At 35.4% G+C, this 18,301-nt stretch overlaps 3 protein-coding genes across 4 annotated transcripts in view; 1 reads left to right on the top strand and 2 right to left on the bottom strand.

Annotated features, from left to right (window-relative positions):
* Positions 1-37: 37 nt before the first annotated feature.
* LOC105320178 (F-box only protein 21) lies at positions 38-11,686 on the top strand. Its single transcript, XM_066078101.1, has 13 exons — positions 38-223; positions 462-704; positions 1,385-1,509; positions 1,752-1,886; positions 4,242-4,372; positions 5,654-5,787; positions 6,478-6,586; positions 6,751-6,930; positions 7,964-8,083; positions 9,029-9,099; positions 9,240-9,397; positions 10,640-10,817; positions 10,910-11,686. The coding sequence occupies exons 1-12, from the start codon at positions 57-59 to the stop codon at positions 10,804-10,806; spliced, it is 1,740 nt and encodes a 579-aa protein (XP_065934173.1). The 5' UTR covers positions 38-56; the 3' UTR covers positions 10,807-10,817; positions 10,910-11,686.
* On the bottom strand, positions 11,569-14,678 carry LOC105320177 (tektin-1). The gene is made up of 7 exons (XM_011417999.4): positions 14,542-14,678; positions 13,974-14,167; positions 13,493-13,658; positions 13,065-13,193; positions 12,796-12,939; positions 12,478-12,700; positions 11,569-12,287 (listed from the first exon to the last, which is right to left on the bottom strand). Exons 2-7 carry the CDS (start codon positions 14,161-14,163, stop codon positions 11,931-11,933), a joined length of 1,209 nt encoding a protein of 402 aa, XP_011416301.2. The 5' UTR covers positions 14,164-14,167; positions 14,542-14,678; the 3' UTR covers positions 11,569-11,930.
* Positions 14,679-14,844: 166 nt separating this feature from the next.
* The window catches only part of LOC105320179 (bifunctional peptidase and (3S)-lysyl hydroxylase Jmjd7), a 4,267-nt gene continuing 810 nt past the window's right edge, over positions 14,845-18,301 (bottom strand). The window contains exons 2-8 of one of the 2 annotated variants that reach the window (XM_066078102.1): positions 18,197-18,301; positions 17,685-17,924; positions 17,474-17,529; positions 17,162-17,257; positions 16,968-17,041; positions 16,663-16,822; positions 14,845-16,415 (exon numbers count right to left, since the gene is read on the bottom strand). The exon at positions 18,197-18,301 is cut by the window's right edge and continues 49 nt beyond it. In XM_066078102.1, coding sequence (XP_065934174.1) covers positions 16,318-16,415; positions 16,663-16,822; positions 16,968-17,041; positions 17,162-17,257; positions 17,474-17,529; positions 17,685-17,924; positions 18,197-18,301 — 829 coding nt within the window. In that variant the 3' untranslated portion in view covers positions 14,845-16,317. Of the gene's footprint in view, positions 16,416-16,662; positions 16,823-16,967; positions 17,042-17,161; positions 17,258-17,473; positions 17,531-17,670; positions 17,925-18,196 lie in introns of both variants that reach the window. The other variant, XM_011418001.4, reaches the window with a different exon arrangement.

Here is an 18,301-nt window from a genome sequence, read left to right on the forward strand (position 1 = left end):
ACGTTACACATGTAAAAGGCATCGGGTTCGGAGTTCTGTGTTATTTATAAACAAAAATGGCATCAGGGAGAGAGTTTCTCGATTTGCCATACGAAATTATCGATCATATACTGCAGGATAGGGATATATCATATAGAGATATATGCAGAGTGTCCCAAACATGCAATCAAATGCACAAACTTTGCATGTCAAATGAGTTATGGAAGAGAAAACTCCATCAAAGGTTAGTTAAAACGTGTGATATAAATTTATTTGTTAATCTGTAAACGTTACGTAAGTGTTAAAACCCTTTGATGGAAGATTATGTTTATAAATTTCTTAAAGTTCATTTTGATTGTTTTTGAACTGATGTAAATGAAATAAGTTAATTTAGTATTTTCTCAGAACCCCAAAATTCCATTCATTTATCAGTTTATGTTGTAGTGTTGATACATGTACTACTGTACTACTATACTGAATAGGTGGCCAAGGCTCTTGTCAAAATATACCCTGGATGAACCCCCAGACTGGTCGAAGGAGTTTAGGACATGTATCATGGTTTGTTGTGCTGTACGGAAGCTAGTGAGTCAACTGTCACCGCGATTTTATAAACTGGACGAGGTTTCTGATGAAGCATTTGATGAAGTTGTTGCCTTGATGGAAAAACATGATGCTGCGGAAGTGATCATCAGTGAACTGAATGAAATCATTCACGACAAAGAAAGGTTTAAAGTTGATGATTATCTTATGCTACATGGAACTCTTTTCTGTCAACTGTTGGTGTTTTGTATTGCATGCTTTCAATAGAGGAGGTCTTAATTAAAATGCAAGGAAAATCATGCATAATCGACATTTCAATGTTGATAAGAATGCAACAATTTAAAGCACAGTAAGTCTGTAGATGCATGCTTTAAAGTATACCTGAGGGAAAAATTTCTAAAGTTTTCAAAACTTGGAGATTTTCAATGTTGATATCCACACAGGAAATATTTGTAGTACTGGTACATATGTAGAATACTAAAGTATAATAATATTATCTGCTTTCAGTGCTTTGTTAATGGTTTATCATTGTCAGTAAGTTTTTGGATGTAATTTATAAAGTAGATAAACTGTTTTTAGCCATTTTGATTACAGTATTATACTACTTTTGTGGATTCCATGTTTACTTCATACCTAATAATAAAGTCCCAAACATTATTGTAGTTTCAGGGGTCCGGGTACCTTCTTCCTAATAATTCAATTCTTAACAATACTGTGATTTATTTATAGTTTTACGTATTTGTTACCCAAGAACTAAAGTAATTACGCCAACAAAATTTTGACACTGAATATAATAGAAACTTTATTACATGGCTTTACTTTACTGAAACTCAATCTTAATAAAAATAATTTTATATTCATGCAGGTCTAAAAACTTGACTAACAAGTACTATGCAGTGAAGTTACTTCGCCACATTCTACACCTGCATTTGAGCGTCCAGTGGAAGGCTCACTTAGAGGAGCCACCAGGTGAACAGAAGTTGGAGAAAGGTATACAAGTGTACCAGTATTTATTTTGTACTCGGAATATTAAGAATTTTTGAAATCCCCCAAAATGGGTGATAGTTTACTTACCTCCATAGTGTTTTTCACAACAACAAACAAAGTTCTGACAATGAATTTTTCTTGTAATATTTTGATTCTGATTGAAAGATAAAACCTTTGCCAGCACATACCGTACATAAAATTGTTTGTAGACTTTCTCTTGTTACACTTTTTTCCTTCCTTCCCAGGGGCTGTAATCCTGAGCCAGTGGTTCCAACCGCGAGAGGTCGTATCAGAGATAGAGGTCACCAAGCAGCTGGATCAAATCGCAGACCGGGTCAAACAGCACCTGCCAGAACATCTAAAGGCCAAATATAACAAAGGTGAGGCGTCCGTCATACAGGTATACATTGTCAGATATGGATAATTACGGTTTATTCCCACTTAGCCAACATTCTGAAATTCTTAATTCCCACCTGGCCAACATTTTTATTCTCACACCCGAGAGCTCAGGGGGCTATAGTCTGTTTTCACATGTAAATGTATTTGTTATCATTTACCTGACAATAGTTTGAAGAAAGCAAAATCATTTAATATTTATTCGTTTGATGAGATATCGGCGCTTCTGATTGGTTGAAAAATTTCTTTGATACCTGCATCAATAAAATTTTCGCCGGATCTACTTTTCTCAACTGCTCTGACCTAACACTATTTATAGAATGGGAATTTCCAAGATAAACACTGTCAACAAAATGTAAAGTTGTGTCTGTTTTATTGTCAGCAAACAAAATGCAAACTTGTGAATATAAAAACTTGAAAGTTTAACCTTCAAAAATAAACAAAACACTTTGTTTGATTCAGGAAATAGAAAATTAAGCGTCTTCTCACAATTTCGTCTGCTTGTGATCAAACAACATTTACAGCGAGGCTGGCTGTTCCTTTTAAGGATTTCAATATTATAACGAACATATAGGCATATAAACTTTCACGGTAACACTGCTGTTCAAATTTGGTAACGATAATTTTTAAATTTACACAGGTAGATGATCGGTCATCAAAATAAGCGTCGTAAAGAAAAGCTATGAGTAATGCATCAACTCCCTCGGTGAATTCCAAGCGGCAGATATATACATTTAAGTACATCACTGGCTATCTAGTTACCACAAAGTTTACAAAAGTCGCTTATACATACTATTCTTTGTCGACATATTAGCTGTTTTGGTCCACGATCGCTTTTCCTTGGATGGTTATGTCCAGCTGCATATTCCAGCGATCTCACATGAAAACTAGTTTTAATACGAGTTTTTCTGCACAGTGAATGATATCACAAGCTATCGCATGTATTTTCCTTTCGTTTTCAATTCAGTCGGTTCAGATTTTAACTCACTGTTTGTGTTTAATCCATTAAATTCAGCCCAGTAGCTCTGCATCAGCTGAAGGCGAATCCATTTTGAATATTGTTGCTGTTGTTGTTTTGTATTCATACGCGCCGCTTCATTTACATTATTTACATTTTTGATCAATGACACTTCACATTTTTTTATTTGAAAATGTTTTATTAAATGATAAGAAATGAAGATAATAATTTTTCTATTGATCGACGTATCAAAGAAAAAATTGAACAGAAAACTTACGCGCATTGATGAAGTTTTCCGGTCAATTTTTTCTTTGATACGTCGATCAATAGAAAAATTATTATCTTCATTTCTTAAATAAACGATAGCATTTAAAAAAAAATAGAATAGGATGCATTAAATTATTTAGAAAATTACTGGCAATACTGAATATATTAAATATTCTTTTAATGCCAAATTAAACATAAATCTTCTTTAAATTTGTTATATTATTTATCAAAAAACCATTTATTTTGCCTATATCAGTAAAAATAAATAAAAATACCAATAGAATTTTTTGAAAAATGATTAAAATCTTCAAGTAAATAATTATAAACTTTTTAATTGGACGTATAATCAATTTAATGAGAAAGATCAGCAGTATTTAAAGAATATAGACTAGATAGATAAGCTAATTATGGTTTTAAGCTAACAAAATCAAAAGCCTGAAAAATATATTAACTGTTTTAGTTGAAAGATATTAAAAACTCAAATCAAAATGGCCTATCTTCAGGTTCAAGTCAACTTTCTACAGAACGCAGAGGAAGAACTTAGAATCCATAGAATATTGAAGAAAAAATTAATCAAAATAACATTTTATTTGGAACAACTTCAATTTAAAAAATATACAGGGACACAATCATATTTATTCTTCTGAAAGCAAACACATCCAAAAGGTCATCTAAAGTGCTTTAGTTTTGATATTATCACTGGGCATCAATAATATTTGAAATCATTAAAAAAAGGTCTCCTTAATAATATGAGAACACCTGGTGGCCAAGTACAACCAAGGTGAAACATTCATATATGCAGACATTTGATATAGAAAATAAAAGAGGGTAAAATGCAGGTACCGATTATTAAATGGGAATAATGGATAGTTTCTACAATATTGAATTGATAAAAAGAACAGATTAAATAGAAATCAAATTACACAAATTATCAGGAAAAGCTTCAAGTCTCTACACAATACATGTTACGATGTAAGATCACAGTTAACATTACCGGTATACAGTGTCTGATATTTCTTTACAAGCAGTTTTTGTACTTTATCAATTTAAGCCTATCCATTTGACACTGAGGAATTTCCAAAGCTTTTAAAAAATATACTCTTGTATATATCAGGAACTCCAACCTTGAGTCCAGAGCTTGAGAGATTAGTTTTAGAAACTATGAACCGCATATTATACAATGAAATGGGCTTCAGAGGAAACAAAGACAGATATTATGATGAAAACAACTCTTTTATAGAAAAGGTATGTCTGACCAGTCAAAGTATTTTCTTCACTTGTTATCTATGATCAACTTTTGTCAAAGAAAGAGTGCTTTTATGGGCCCTGGTAAAAAGTGAAAAAATAAAGATTTAAGTTAATTATAATTTTTTATCTTACATCATCTATTGATATCGAAACCATAAGAATCAACAATTTTTAGTGCTTAATTTAGTGCATATAAAAAGCACAAAGCTTTACAACATAGTAGGGGTTAGCTGACATTCTTAATTTTCTATAGTAAATCGAGGATGGGGATTCATTTCAAAGCCTTTGTTACTGTCAACCTAAGCGTGTACAAACTTGTGGAAAGGCCAAAGACGCATTATACATTAAGAAAACTCTTGTGAAAATAAGAAGTTTGCACAACATTAGACTGTTACTTTAAAAAGGAAAAATGTATGAAAATTTCAACGTTTTTCCCATAGCAAGCTAAAACAATTACCTGCGTGACCTATGTTGAACCTGAATAATAATAATAATATAATAATAATATAATAATAAATTATCTCAAATAGTCATGTGGGTTCTATCCAAGTAGAAGTTTGTTAAATGTGCTCACTGTAAAACACTAACACGTTTTAAATCGCATTACATCGACTTCGCATGGTTTGGAATGTTTGATCACAATGCTAATATGCAACTTCAAAGCTTTATCATATTTTTTCCAGGCATAAAATAATGCATTAAGTATAATTCAGGAAATGCACGAATTGATCCACCAAAAGAAAAATGTCAATTTAAATGTCTCCTCCCTCTGATTTAAATTAAAATAATCAAATAGGTTCATTATGATTTTTCCAGATTTAGATTGTCTATAGACCCTTAAAAATCCTCAATTGTTTAAAATGTATGCCAATTTTGGTGAAGTTAAGCATGCTTTTAAATCAGAAGTATCCATCAGTGCTTAAATATTACAGAAAAAAGCAAATTGTTAATATTTTCTACATGAAAACGGTACTGAAAAAGGGCCCATCCTTTATAGCTTAAGTGCACTTGTTCTTTGCACAATGACCCATCTCTGTTGCCATTTTATTGTTTTGTGAACATTTCTTACATGGGTTTAAAAAGTCCCTTGCCAATGGAGTTTTGATGAAATTTAAATTGTTCATACATGTTTCTCAAGTAAAAATATGTTTTGCTAATGTTGAAATTAATCAACATCTACCCATAATCATAGTAGCCCTTTAAAAGGAACTGTAATGTAAAGATAAAAAGCAAAAATGTTGCATAAAATTATTTTAGGCTAAAACATGGTATTTTCAGGTCCTGGAGCGCAAGATGGGTATTCCCATAAGTCTGGCTATACTGTACTCAGCAGTGGCCCGACGTCTTGGGGTCACATGTGACTGCATCAACTTCCCTACTCACTTCTTGTTGAAGTGGAGAGAGCACCCAATGTGAGTCAGTCCTTTACTACTGTAAATGTACTACATTTGGCTGTGTATCCATTTTAGTGATTTTAGTGATTTTGGTGGAAAGCAGCATCTCCGCGATCAAGTACATCACTAAATCTCATGTGTATATGTAATAGAAAGGTATGTCTAGGAATGGCCCAAATTGAATATAGACTAACCTGTTGAAAAATTAATCTCTGTCAAATATCATGTGGTGTACACTAAATGTCAAATATCATAATGTACACTAAATGGCAATACCAATATCATAGTGTACACTGTCAAATATCATAGTGTACACTTAATGTCAAATATGATAATGTACACTAAATGTCAAATATCATAGTGTACACTAAATGTCAAATATCATAGTGTACACTAAATGTCAAATATCATAGTGTACACTAAATGTAATTAGTTTAAAGTAACTAGTCTCTCTCTCAAAACAAAATTCATAATATTAGTTCACACTCAGTGTTTAAAGCAAGTCCATTATATTTAAATAAAGTGCATACTAGAGATCTAGAGTTAGGTGCTGAATTCATTTGATTTGTCATTCTTGTGTTCAGTCAGTGAAGTTTAAAGATGTTACAGGAATTTTCACAATTAATTTTTGAAGTAACATAAGTTTTTAACAATTATCAATGGAATGATTAATAATGTTTAAATATAACATGAATGGTTCCATTTCAGGGCAACATTGGATAAGCAGTACACATTTATTGATGCTTTCGATGGGGAGTTCCTTACAGAGATAGGAGATGACCTTTACAAATTTACAGATGCCATACCACCTATAGAGGTAAGAACTTACATAATTCACCTCCGTTTATTACTCAATATTAATGATAAGGAAGAGAAACATACTATATTTAAATATTGGGGCAATAAATGTCTATGAAGATAAAAAATTTACTGGTAAGTCATGATTGGATGAAGCTGAATTCCTTCTTCTACTTGAACCAGGTCTACAAGAGAATGCTTCGTAACCTTATAAACATAGCCCGAAACCACCACCAAATAAAGAATAACACCTCCTTCATACGAGATGCGATAGAGATGATGCTAGAGACCACTCCTCAAGATCCAGACTACCAGTTTCTGATCATCAAAATCTACCTGTACCTGAGGATCAACTTAACACAGGTAAAGCATGACAGGCATCAACCTACAACAGGTAAAGCATGACATATATCAACCTACAACAGGTAAAGCATGACATGTATCAACCTACAACAGGTAAAGCATGACATATATCAATCTATAACAGGTAAAGCATGACATATATCAACCTACAACAGGTAAAGCATGACAGGCATCAACGTACAACAGATAAAGCATGACATATATCAACCTACAACAGGTAAAGCATGACATGTATCAACCTACAACAGGAAAAGGACATATATCAATCTATAATAGGTAAAGCATGACATATATCAACCTACAACAGGTAAAGCATGACATATATCAACCTACAACAGGTAAAGCATGACATATATCAACCTACAACAGGTAAAGCATGACAGGCATCAAGGTACAACAGGTAAAGCATGACATATATCAATCTACAACAGGTAAGGCATGACATATATCAACCTACAACAGGTAAAGCATGACAGGCATCAACGTACAACAGATAAAGCATGACATATATCAACCTACAACAGGTAAAGCATGACATGTATCAACCTACAACAGGAAAAGGACATATATCAACCTACAACAGGTAAAGCATGACAGGTATCACCCTACAACAGGTAAAGCATGACAGGTATCAATCTTCAACAGGTAAGGCATGACATATATCAACCTACAACAGGTTAAGCATAACAGGTGTCAACCTACATGTACAACAGATAAAGCATGATGTGTCAACCTACAACAGGAAAAGCATGAAAGGTATCAACCTACAACAGATAAAGCATAATACACAAGGTATGGCTCACAAACAGGTAACCCACAGAACAGGGATCATACAGACATGTTACCTATAAAACAAGGATCACACAGGGTTAGACAAACATGTGAAATGCAAACATGCAAAATGAAAAATGTGACAAACACAAACTCTTGACACACAAATGTGAGATAAGAATGAGACATACAAATATGCATATGAACCCATTATGAAATATGTTAATCTGTCAGTCAACATGACCCTGACCTTCTTTTCTAGATCAAGTCTTTATTACAAGATATCCTTGCCAGCAATGTACAAAGTGGTCCTCAGGTGGCCCTGTTAATGAACGAAGTTGACAGAAGTATACTGGAAAATGAAAATATATTGAAGAGAGAGGTACAGTATTATATCTATCTGGTTAAAGTTTGTATACAGGATATACTGTGACAGTCTCAGAAATGATTTTTTTCTGTATGAATGCCAATGAATGGTATTTAAGGTCTGCGCCAGTGACAGAGGAATACTACATGAACGGTGAATGTTACTTACTGAACAGTAATTGAGCATCTTCACAACGTCAAGGCTTTGGAGTTCCATAATCACAGAGCCTTGACGTTGTGAAGATGGTAACTGAGTTGAGGGGAAAAACACACAAAAAATGAACTTTGGTACAAAGTATAAACAGTGAACAAATAGGGAAGGGGGCAACAATTAACAATAATGATTTCACTTAACTTAGAAAATGGAAATTAGGCATGAAATGATAAGACATAAAAGGTAGATTAAGGTGTATTGGGATGTGAGAAATAATGACAGACCAGACTGGTCAATCACAGGCGCCCTGAATCTCTAGTTAAGTCTCTACCAGCTGAGCTTTCTGGTGCTGGTATTTGGACTGGTCTGACCATCACATTCCTCCCCCTTAAATGACCTTCACCCTCAAAAATCACTCTGGGCTCTTTCTTCTGGTAGGAGTTAACCTTTCAGTTCCAGGGGTTGGTCAGGCACCAGATGTAAAGGGATGGGAGATATACCGGTAATGACGATCACAATGGTTTGAATACCAGCACCAAATAGCTAAGTGAGTAGAGCACCTGACCAGAGATTCAGGCTGAGGATCGAATCCCAGTCTGATTTATCATTATTTCTCCCATCCTGTAACAAAGGTAAAAAAAAAAAAAAGGGAGCAAATATATATGTGAGCCTTTGATGAAAGTGGCAAAACTGGGACTGTAGATCATTTGCAGGACAGTATGTGGTTCAATGTACCTGGTATGTTACCATCAAAAAGGTTCTTCTTAATAAATGTTTGTATAATCCTGATTGCATATTTTTATACAGATAAAACCCAAGCATAGGGCTGAGCATAAAGAAGTCCAGTTTTCAGTGGGAATGGTGATGAAGCATAAAAGGTCAGACTTGTAGGACAGAAGCATGATGGAAGCATTATATTTCTTGAGTGATATAAATCCAGAATCCAATCACTTTCAACTAAGTATGGGGAAAGTTCATTTTGATATCATTTGACATGACATTTTATTTGAACTGACAGGTATAACTACATGTGTGTGATTTCTGGCTGGGATTCCACGTGTCAGGCTTCCAGAGACTGGATCATACAGATGGGAGTACACATGCTCCCGCGCAAGGACAAGCAGCCATTTTACAATGTGTTGGTAGAGGATGGCAGCATTAGATATGCTGCAGATGGTAAGCATAGAGAATGAATAATGTGTTGGTAGAGGATGGCAGCATTAGATATGCTGCAGATGGTAAGCATAGAGAATTAATAAAGTGTTGGTAGAGGATGGCAGCATTAAATATGCTGCAGATGGTAAGCATAGAGAATTAATAAAGATGGTAAGCATAGAGAATTGATAGTGTTGTTAGAGGATGGTAGCATTAGATATGCTGCAGATGGTAAGCATAGAGAATTAATAAAGTGTTGGTAGAGGATGGCAGCATTAAATATGCTGCAGATGGTAAGCATAGAGAATTGATAAATGTGTACATAAACGATAACAGCATTAGATATGCTACAAAGAACACAAGCAGATGCTAATTAAAGGTATGCTGAATATTATTAAAGATAATATTACATCAACATTTCATAAGCTGATTTAGTCTGTCCAAGGTGTCTGTTTTCATCACTTTTGAAAATTTTAATGAGAATACATGTACCTGTCAATGAAGTACAATTGAAATTGATACAAAGGGAAAAATCCAATATTTCTTCATTGACACTTCATTTATTTTCACCCGGAAAAATTAATATGAACAAAAATTTCTTATGGAGATTTATACTGGGAAATGATTACATCTTTTGTCCATTATGAAGGACCTGGGATACTTTGTACAATTTTTAAATGCTATAATCCAAGTACTTTCAATACCTGTGGCAATGAAAAATCTCTGTAGACTTTTTATTTTTGTTTGTGTATTTAAACCTGAAGCAGTAGAGGGGGCGTTTCAAAACAGAAAATCTTTTTTCACTCTATTGGATGAACGAAGTTTGGACACGAAGCTGTTTATGATTATTGAAATATTTAGCAAAAAGTTGTGGAGGCAGGAACTTGGGACAGAGTATAGCAGATGACAGTTGTACATGTATATATCTCACAGAAAGTAAACAGACAGAACTTGTATGTGTTGGTAGAGAATGACAATGCTCTGAATAGGACCAGCAGGGAATTCTACAGCTTCAATTTAGCCAAACTCTACTTCTTTTTATAACAAACAATCTTAAAACGGTTGATTTCTGTTGCTAGGCAGTGAATGACAGTAATCATAAACTGATTGAAAATGCAACTGTATCAATAGTATTGTTATAGTGTTAAGAAACAAGAGAAAATATCCTTAGTACAGTGTTTTATTTCTGTACTTTGTTGTAAAAACTTTATTTTTTTTTTTTTAAAGTACTGTTGTATTGAAGTTGTTTTTATTTTTGGACAGAAAACCTATTGCACCCAGACACCCACTGTGAAATACCTCATCCAGATGTTGGGAAGTATTTCAAGGAGTTTACCGGTCAATACTATGTCATGAACTCGGAGAAAGCTCAGGAATATCCCGATGATGATGTGAAGACCCGTACCACTGTAGAGGGGAGGGGTCAGTGAGAGACAGAGAGGTTGTCTCAGCAAAATCAGGAATAATATTAAAGAGGGGTCAGTGTGGTGTCAGCAAAGTCAGTAAATTATTGAGGGGAGGGGTCAGTGAGAGAGGTTGGGTCAGCTTCATGGTAGAGGGGAGGGGGCAAGTTTAGGTGTGCAAAGACCCCTACTGTTGAAGATGTGAACTCTGACAATCTTCTTACACTAACAAGTCTGTGGCTTCATTGTCAATTCCAGCCATTTCAAGGGAGATAATGCTGTGTTTATTCAAATTGCCTGTTATTGAAGAACAATTTTCAAAAATTGATTTTTGTATACTTTGGATAATGAAAATTAGAGTACATTGTTGAAGATTGATTGGCAAATTGTAGAGCTGGCAGACACTCTTGGTTTTATTTTTTATTGTATGAATTATTAATTAAGAAATAAACAGCCTTGTTAGAAAGTTCAGTGGGATATGAACTTGGTTGGTCATGTTATCAAATCCTGTGAAGCTTTTATGACTTCTCAGAAGATTTGAATTCTAGTGTACATTTGAAGTTTAGATGGGATTGTTGTAAAATTTGTATTTTAATTTATATGTTTCTAAGTTATTTAAGAATATGTTCTCATTTTTGTGCAAAAAACTGCCCTTTAACAACCAAGGACAGTTGTTTCTTTGCTTTCTGTCAGGAATGAGTCTAGTTTTCTAGCCAAAATACTGCATTTTAGTAGGAAACTATAACTTGGTTTCATCCCACTATATTCAAAGAAAAGTAAAGACAGATAGAAAGGACATGTTATATAACATTTTATTTATTTTCATCTCATATTACACAACGTAATATAAAGTAATATTTACAAACAATGTAACATTTTAATACTTAAATAAAACAACAAAATCCATCTTCTTAGTTCTATTGTATGTAGATCAAAATGAAAACCATGATATGAAAAGAAGTATTCTGTACTCTGTGTATAGGCAGGCACATACAAAGTAGTGTTTGCTTTAAAAAGGAGGGAAAAACTGGAATACCTAGAAAATTTATTGTCTTAATCACATGAAGGTGTCTCTGTTCTCATTTGATTACAAATCACTTTTTCTCAGACTCAATCTGGCAGATATACGGTGTTAGGTGCAGAAAGTTATTTTAGAAATTCTGAATATTTATGCTCTTCCTCATGCCCATGCACTCCACCTCATCTATAAATAGCGTGTTGGCCTTGACCCCGATGTCCTCCTCCAGGGCCAGCTGGTTACGGATGAGTCCCTTGAGTGAGTCCTCTGTCTGCTTGAGCCTGGCCTGGAGCTGAGCCACGGAAGACTCAATCTCGCCCACCTCCTCGATGAGTCGGTACTGGACTGGGTCCCTACAGAGCTCTACGTTGGGGCGGTTTGTTCGTGTGTCCAGTCGGGTCTGGGCCAGCTGCATGGGCAGGACCTTGTCGTCGATGGCCTTCTTCAACCGGGCAATGTTCTCCTCCGCCTCCTTGATTTGTCCAACAATCTGTAAAACAAACATTTTATCAGATATCATCTACTGAAATGCTATATTTAGACAGTATGACAATGTTGAAGTATAGCTGTTTTGAATATGATTGAGTTCTGTCTGATTGCACAATGCTATCAGACCATCCATTGGGTATGTTGTGCCCAATGGATATACTAATAGCTACATACTAAAGGAGATAACTGACCTTGTTGAGGTGATCTTCCAGCTTGCTCTTGGTGTCTTTTGTTTCTGAAATCCTTTTGTTGAAGGCAACATTGACATCACTGCACTGTTTGCGCATGTCATTGGATGTCTGTTGAAGGATTCCGTCGATCAAGGTGCGGAGTTCCACCGAGCTCTGGCGCTCTCTCTCCGCCTTCAGAATGTTAGCATCTGAGAAATCCTGCCAATCTTCTGGGCATACAGAGCTATAAATAAATCCACCATAGTGACATAGAATTCAATTTAATTTACATTCTATACATATTTCCATTTATTGCAATAACGTCTTTAGGTTACTTACTTGGCTTCAATTTTGGCGGCGCCATCTTTGAATTTAAGTCCATGGGAATTGTTTCTTAATTCGGCACAATACTCATCAATTGACAAAGCACTAAATTTATCCTTCAAATCTTTTTCTAGCTGATATTTAGATTTTCTGTTTAACCTGAAATATGTGCAAAGATTGACAATCAAGTAACTAGTCATAGATGGATCTAAAATGTCAATTTCTAGTAGAACTTTAACCTCAATGAAGAGCACTAAATACTATACTGTATATGGCACTCTCACCTTATTTGTTCAGTGGTCTGTTCTAGAGTTCTGTTAAGGAGGGCCTGAACTCCTTCAATTGTCTCTACTTCCTTGATCAGTTGCTTCTGTACATCATCATGGACCAAATCAATGGAGGTTCTCTTCTCCCTAAAAACACAATGTACAAACTTCACTGAAGTTTCATATCGGTAGAAATGACATGATTTTTATGTCAGGTACCAGTAAGTTTTATGACAATAAACTCTGAGGCCAAACAAGTAATATTTGGATTGTATTCTGTAACATGTGCAAAAAATAGGAAGGGTTGGAACATGGATAATTTATAAAGGTTGGTTCATAAAATGAGGAGCAGACAGATAACAGTAAAGAAATATGTTTTTGGCCAAGAAATGAAGAAATAAGGCACCTGTTCAGCAGGCACTGCTTGGGGAGAAGAGATAATTTACCTGTTGAGTAGGCATTGCTTGGCAATGTGCAGTGGCTCAGCTGTGGCCTCCAAAGCTTTCTCCACTCGGGCCTTGAATGCGATCAGACTGTCGATTTCTGTCACCAAATTGGCGAGTTTATCATCCAGCTCCTTCTTCCAGTACTTGATGTCATCAATTCTCTGTTCTGAAATCAGCAAACATGACAATATAGATTTTTAAAACTCTCCTAATTTTGTCTCAAATAATAAATAAAGATTTAACTTTGCATGCAATAAAGAAAATTGTGCATGGCATCAAAACTTTGGACTAACCGTGTCATGTAACTTTTGTGCAAAAGGTCTATTTTCTTGTACTTGTTCAATTTGTGCAAACATATGTCATGAATACAATAAACAAGTTATGAAGGACTGTATGGACGTGAACCTTAAGATTATCAAAACATGAAAAAACTCTACCATGTGATGGCATATATACAACATTAAAGAATATTGAAACTTACCCAATTTTTTGCTGACATCTCTCTGAGTCTTTTCAGTGCGTTTTGCTGTTTCTTCAGATAAGCGTTTTGATTCCTCAACAAGCCTTTCTGCGGCAGCTCTCTCTGACTCAGCGTTTGCATAGTGTGTCAAGTTGGAAGTTGTCCACTCAGGGTGGGTGAAGCGAGTTGGGCCCTGGACTAGTTTTGCCATTTTTCTGAAAATTGGAATCATTAATTGTTGACAACGATTTAAATATCACAGATGCAATATCGTTTATACATATTTTAAAACCACATGTCAGACAACTGGTAGCCTCTACAAATTACTATATTAAACTAGGGTGCTACATACTTAACAATAAAAAAAGCAAGTGACTAAAGTAGACTGTGTGTTACTCGTAGAAACAAATATATACTGTATGTGTATCTCTAATTAACTGATAAATTTATGTACCCCATGAAACGAAGAAAAAGGATATAAACGCTTTGTGTAAACGTAACTATTTATCTGACTGACTAATTTAAAGTATCATTAAATAATTTAAACAAATAAATTCGATTTGTATGTAGAAAGTTTAAGAAAAATTACCTTCCGTGGATGTAAACACACCTTTCGTGATTAGCAAAACTTCATGGAGTACTTGGCAACGGTCGTTGCTACAGCAAAATAGAAGCACTCCGTTGATTGGTCAAAATGGTGTCTTCGTGGTCTATCAAGCGTTTGTTTCAAACATATCCACGATTTGTAACAGCGTTGTTGATTGGTGGGAGGATATTTTACGCGGCACATTTAAAATGTTATCATATAGGCTATTGTTGGTAAATATTATTCAACCTCAAATTTTAAAGAATTAAATGAAAATAATAAAATAAAAAAAATAATAATAATACAAATACAAATATTTTATTGGCACAAACACAATTACAATAATTGGCAAAGGTGAATATAACAGGTGATGATGAATTTATGTCAGTTTTTTTCCCAGTTTCTAAAATATATAATGTGATATAATAGTGTATATTTTACATTTTTTAAAAGAGGTGTACGCACTTAATATACGATTTGGCCTCAAATATAGCCTTTTGCAAACATCAGACATTTTAATATACAATATTTAGTTTAAATATATTCAAAGAAACGCAAATTACACAATCATTATGTTCTCAGAGTCTTAATAATCTTACTCGACATCATTAAAATATTTAGGTTTTGTAAGGGATATAAAGGAAAGTAGTTAGTATACGATAAACAATTGGATATTTGACTATTTGAACCACTCGATCTAAACCAAAGACATCCGATTAAAATTATGTTCTACAGGTATTGTAGTACACGTTTACATTGAATTAGTTTTCGTTTAACGTGGTCTTCGTACTGAAAATTAGACAAATATTTTAATTAGTGTCTTTTCTATATAATACAGTCATGTTTATAGCCATATATATTGAAAATGCATTGGTTCAAAATGTTAGATGCGTGGCCTAGTGGTAATGCGGAGGTCTTTTTGATTTTGTGGTCGCTGGATCAAATCCACTAAGTAGTAATTTGTTTTCACTTAAATTGAAACATGAATGTTAAGTTACATATATCTTTTCTTTTTTTCTTTTTTTAATTATCTTGTTTAATTCAGTCTGAGTATGAGTACACCCAATATAAACAGTTCTATTCATTAACACTGTACATGTACTCTATTTACACTTAGATCCATTGCACTTTGCTTGAATTAATCACGGTTCAGAATATCAACTACTGTTATACACAGAGTTTCCCGAATTTATGACAAATCAGTTGTTACAGACACCATTATAAAATCAGTAAAGTGTATCCACTTTCATATTGCGACAGCAAGGTACCTGAAGCTATTTTTAGTAACAGGTACTTTCCGTCCGAACACAGGTGTAGGTGAAATAATGGGAAAAGGCGCTATACCTCTTTGCAAGGTTCTAGTATTAGTCAGTTTTTGTTTTTTGGGGGGTTTTATTTTTGCTAAAATTCAATTTCGTTTCGTGTGTATGTTTGTCTAATTCTATAATTAATTTGTCTATATCCACAATTTTATAACTGAATTGCCAATACAATACTTCATACTAAACAAACAACAATGTATATGGAACATGGTTTTCAATGTCAGCTTTTATTTGGAAAACAATTAACATACATGGTAAATTCTCCAACATTGAAGGTAGGGTGGGCTGGGGTGTGTTTGGACATGAACGTCCCCCCCCCCCCCCCCGGCACCACACGGGCGTGATCAGGCGTGACCCCTCAGTCTGCTCAGCGGGTCACGACCCCAACAGTTATCAGTCCTCTTTAGTTAATGAACGACCTTTACGGGAATTTTTCAATAACCAGCTAGTATCCTTCTCAGATTTTCGTCATTTTTCTATTTACACTGTTGACATTTTGCAGGAAGTTGTAATAATTGTACTTGATGTCGAATTGCATGTCATACCAGTAGTTCACTGAAAGAGAAAGACGCAATTCTGGAATTCAATATCAAGATACAACGGGCGGTCGCCTCAACATAACGTCAACATATTTCATTACTGGGGGTCTGTATATAATTATTCAGTTTTATTTCTCCTTTGAAATACTAGTTTATTAAGATCAATAAGACATTAAGGCATTTCTGTAGTTTACAGTATGTTTTGCCATTACAGTGTACACGTCTGATGAGAGAACTGATAAATGGCGGGACGGACACCGTACCTGCTATACAGCCGTGGGATTGCCGCACGTGATGAAACCAGAGCGAGGGCAGGTACAGAATCTCCCCCTCCCGCACCGTGACCTCCACCCCCCGGGCCTTCCCAAACTCTGGATAGAGCGACAGGTCTGGGTTCAGGGGATTTACTGCTATCCACGGCACCTGAAAATGCAGTCTTATTTAATCTTCTATTTTATTTATTACTATTTGTTTGACGGATTGTTTTCAAACAATATGCAATCATGTATGATGAATTTCTGGCTCAGTAACCTACATATATACATATAGTGATATACATGGTATCTACCTCGCCCGTGGCAACGTCGTCCTCAATCTGAAACTCTCCATCTCTCTCTATAAACTTCGCAGCTTGATACGTTTCTGTAAAGAAAAAACATCGTATTTTAAAACGAATGTGTTTATAGTAAACAAAAAGTTAAGATAAAGAACAAACATTATAAATCAGTTCATTAGAGAGATAATAATGATGCCGCTGCTGACCGTAAGGAACAAAGGCGGCGTCCGTGGGAGGGATCAGCAGGAACGTCTTGGAGCCCCTCACCACGCAGTACAGGTTCTCATACGGGTCCTTGTGCACTGAACGCGTAAAAAATATATTTCATTATACTCTCATTGCTGTGTCATTACAAATGTAGTAACAGTAAGTTGTAGTATACCGACTGATATAGACAGATATACAAATCAACTGAGATTAAGTTACGAAACAGGGATAATTGTGGTAGGGTTAATAAAGATCCAGCTTAATTCAGATTGAAAGTACGGTGTACGGTGTATATAGTGTACTCAACTCACTGGAGGTAACAGCTCGAGTGTCCCCCATCCAGAAGTTGACCGCGTCTGGTAGTGAACCTGCAGAAAATGAATTAGAAAATCTGTCAAAAGACACGATGCAGGAAAATATCGCCGAATCCGAGTTAAAACAAATATGTGAATAATTTTCTAAATTAAGGGGTTTAAAAATAAATTATATAACGATCAAGAAACCCCACCGAACGCCTCTGTTCCCCAGGGGATGTCCGACTCGACGTCACCGATGATCTCTCTGAACTCGTCTGTGAAGTTGGAGTTTTGTTTCTGTATGTAGAAGACTCCACTGTGCTGGTCCGGGTGCTCCATTATGTCCAGGAAGTTTGACATCTCCATCCGCAGTTCCTCCGGCATCACGAACTTTCCGTCCGTGATGGCGTCAGCGTAACCGTTGGGGGTGACCGCCACCGTCACCACGCACCCTCCGATCTTCTCCCTGAAATCAACGTGAGCCTCGTCATTTATCACAATTCAATTAATAATCGCTGCTACCTGTCAATCTGTTCATTCGTTCATTCTCTCCCATTCTGTCTCTCACCTTTTCTCATTACCCCCTCTCTCCCTTACTTTCTCTCCATGTGGAACTTCGTTAGCTTAATACACATGAATATGTCACGATTATGTCGATACGTTGTCGACAACATCTTTGTGTCCGTCATGATGTAGTCTTGAACATAGCTGACAAGCGCGTTGCGACACGGCACAAACCTTAGATATTGTGGCGTCCATTTGTTATTGGCTGTCCAGTGCTGGAGACCGTTCCGGATCAGTACGGGTTTGTTGGGGGACACGTACTCCCTGTAGAAGGAGAGT

This window comes from Magallana gigas, chromosome 3, assembly GCF_963853765.1.
Source record: "Magallana gigas chromosome 3, xbMagGiga1.1, whole genome shotgun sequence".
NCBI lineage: Eukaryota > Metazoa > Mollusca > Bivalvia > Ostreida > Ostreidae > Magallana > Magallana gigas.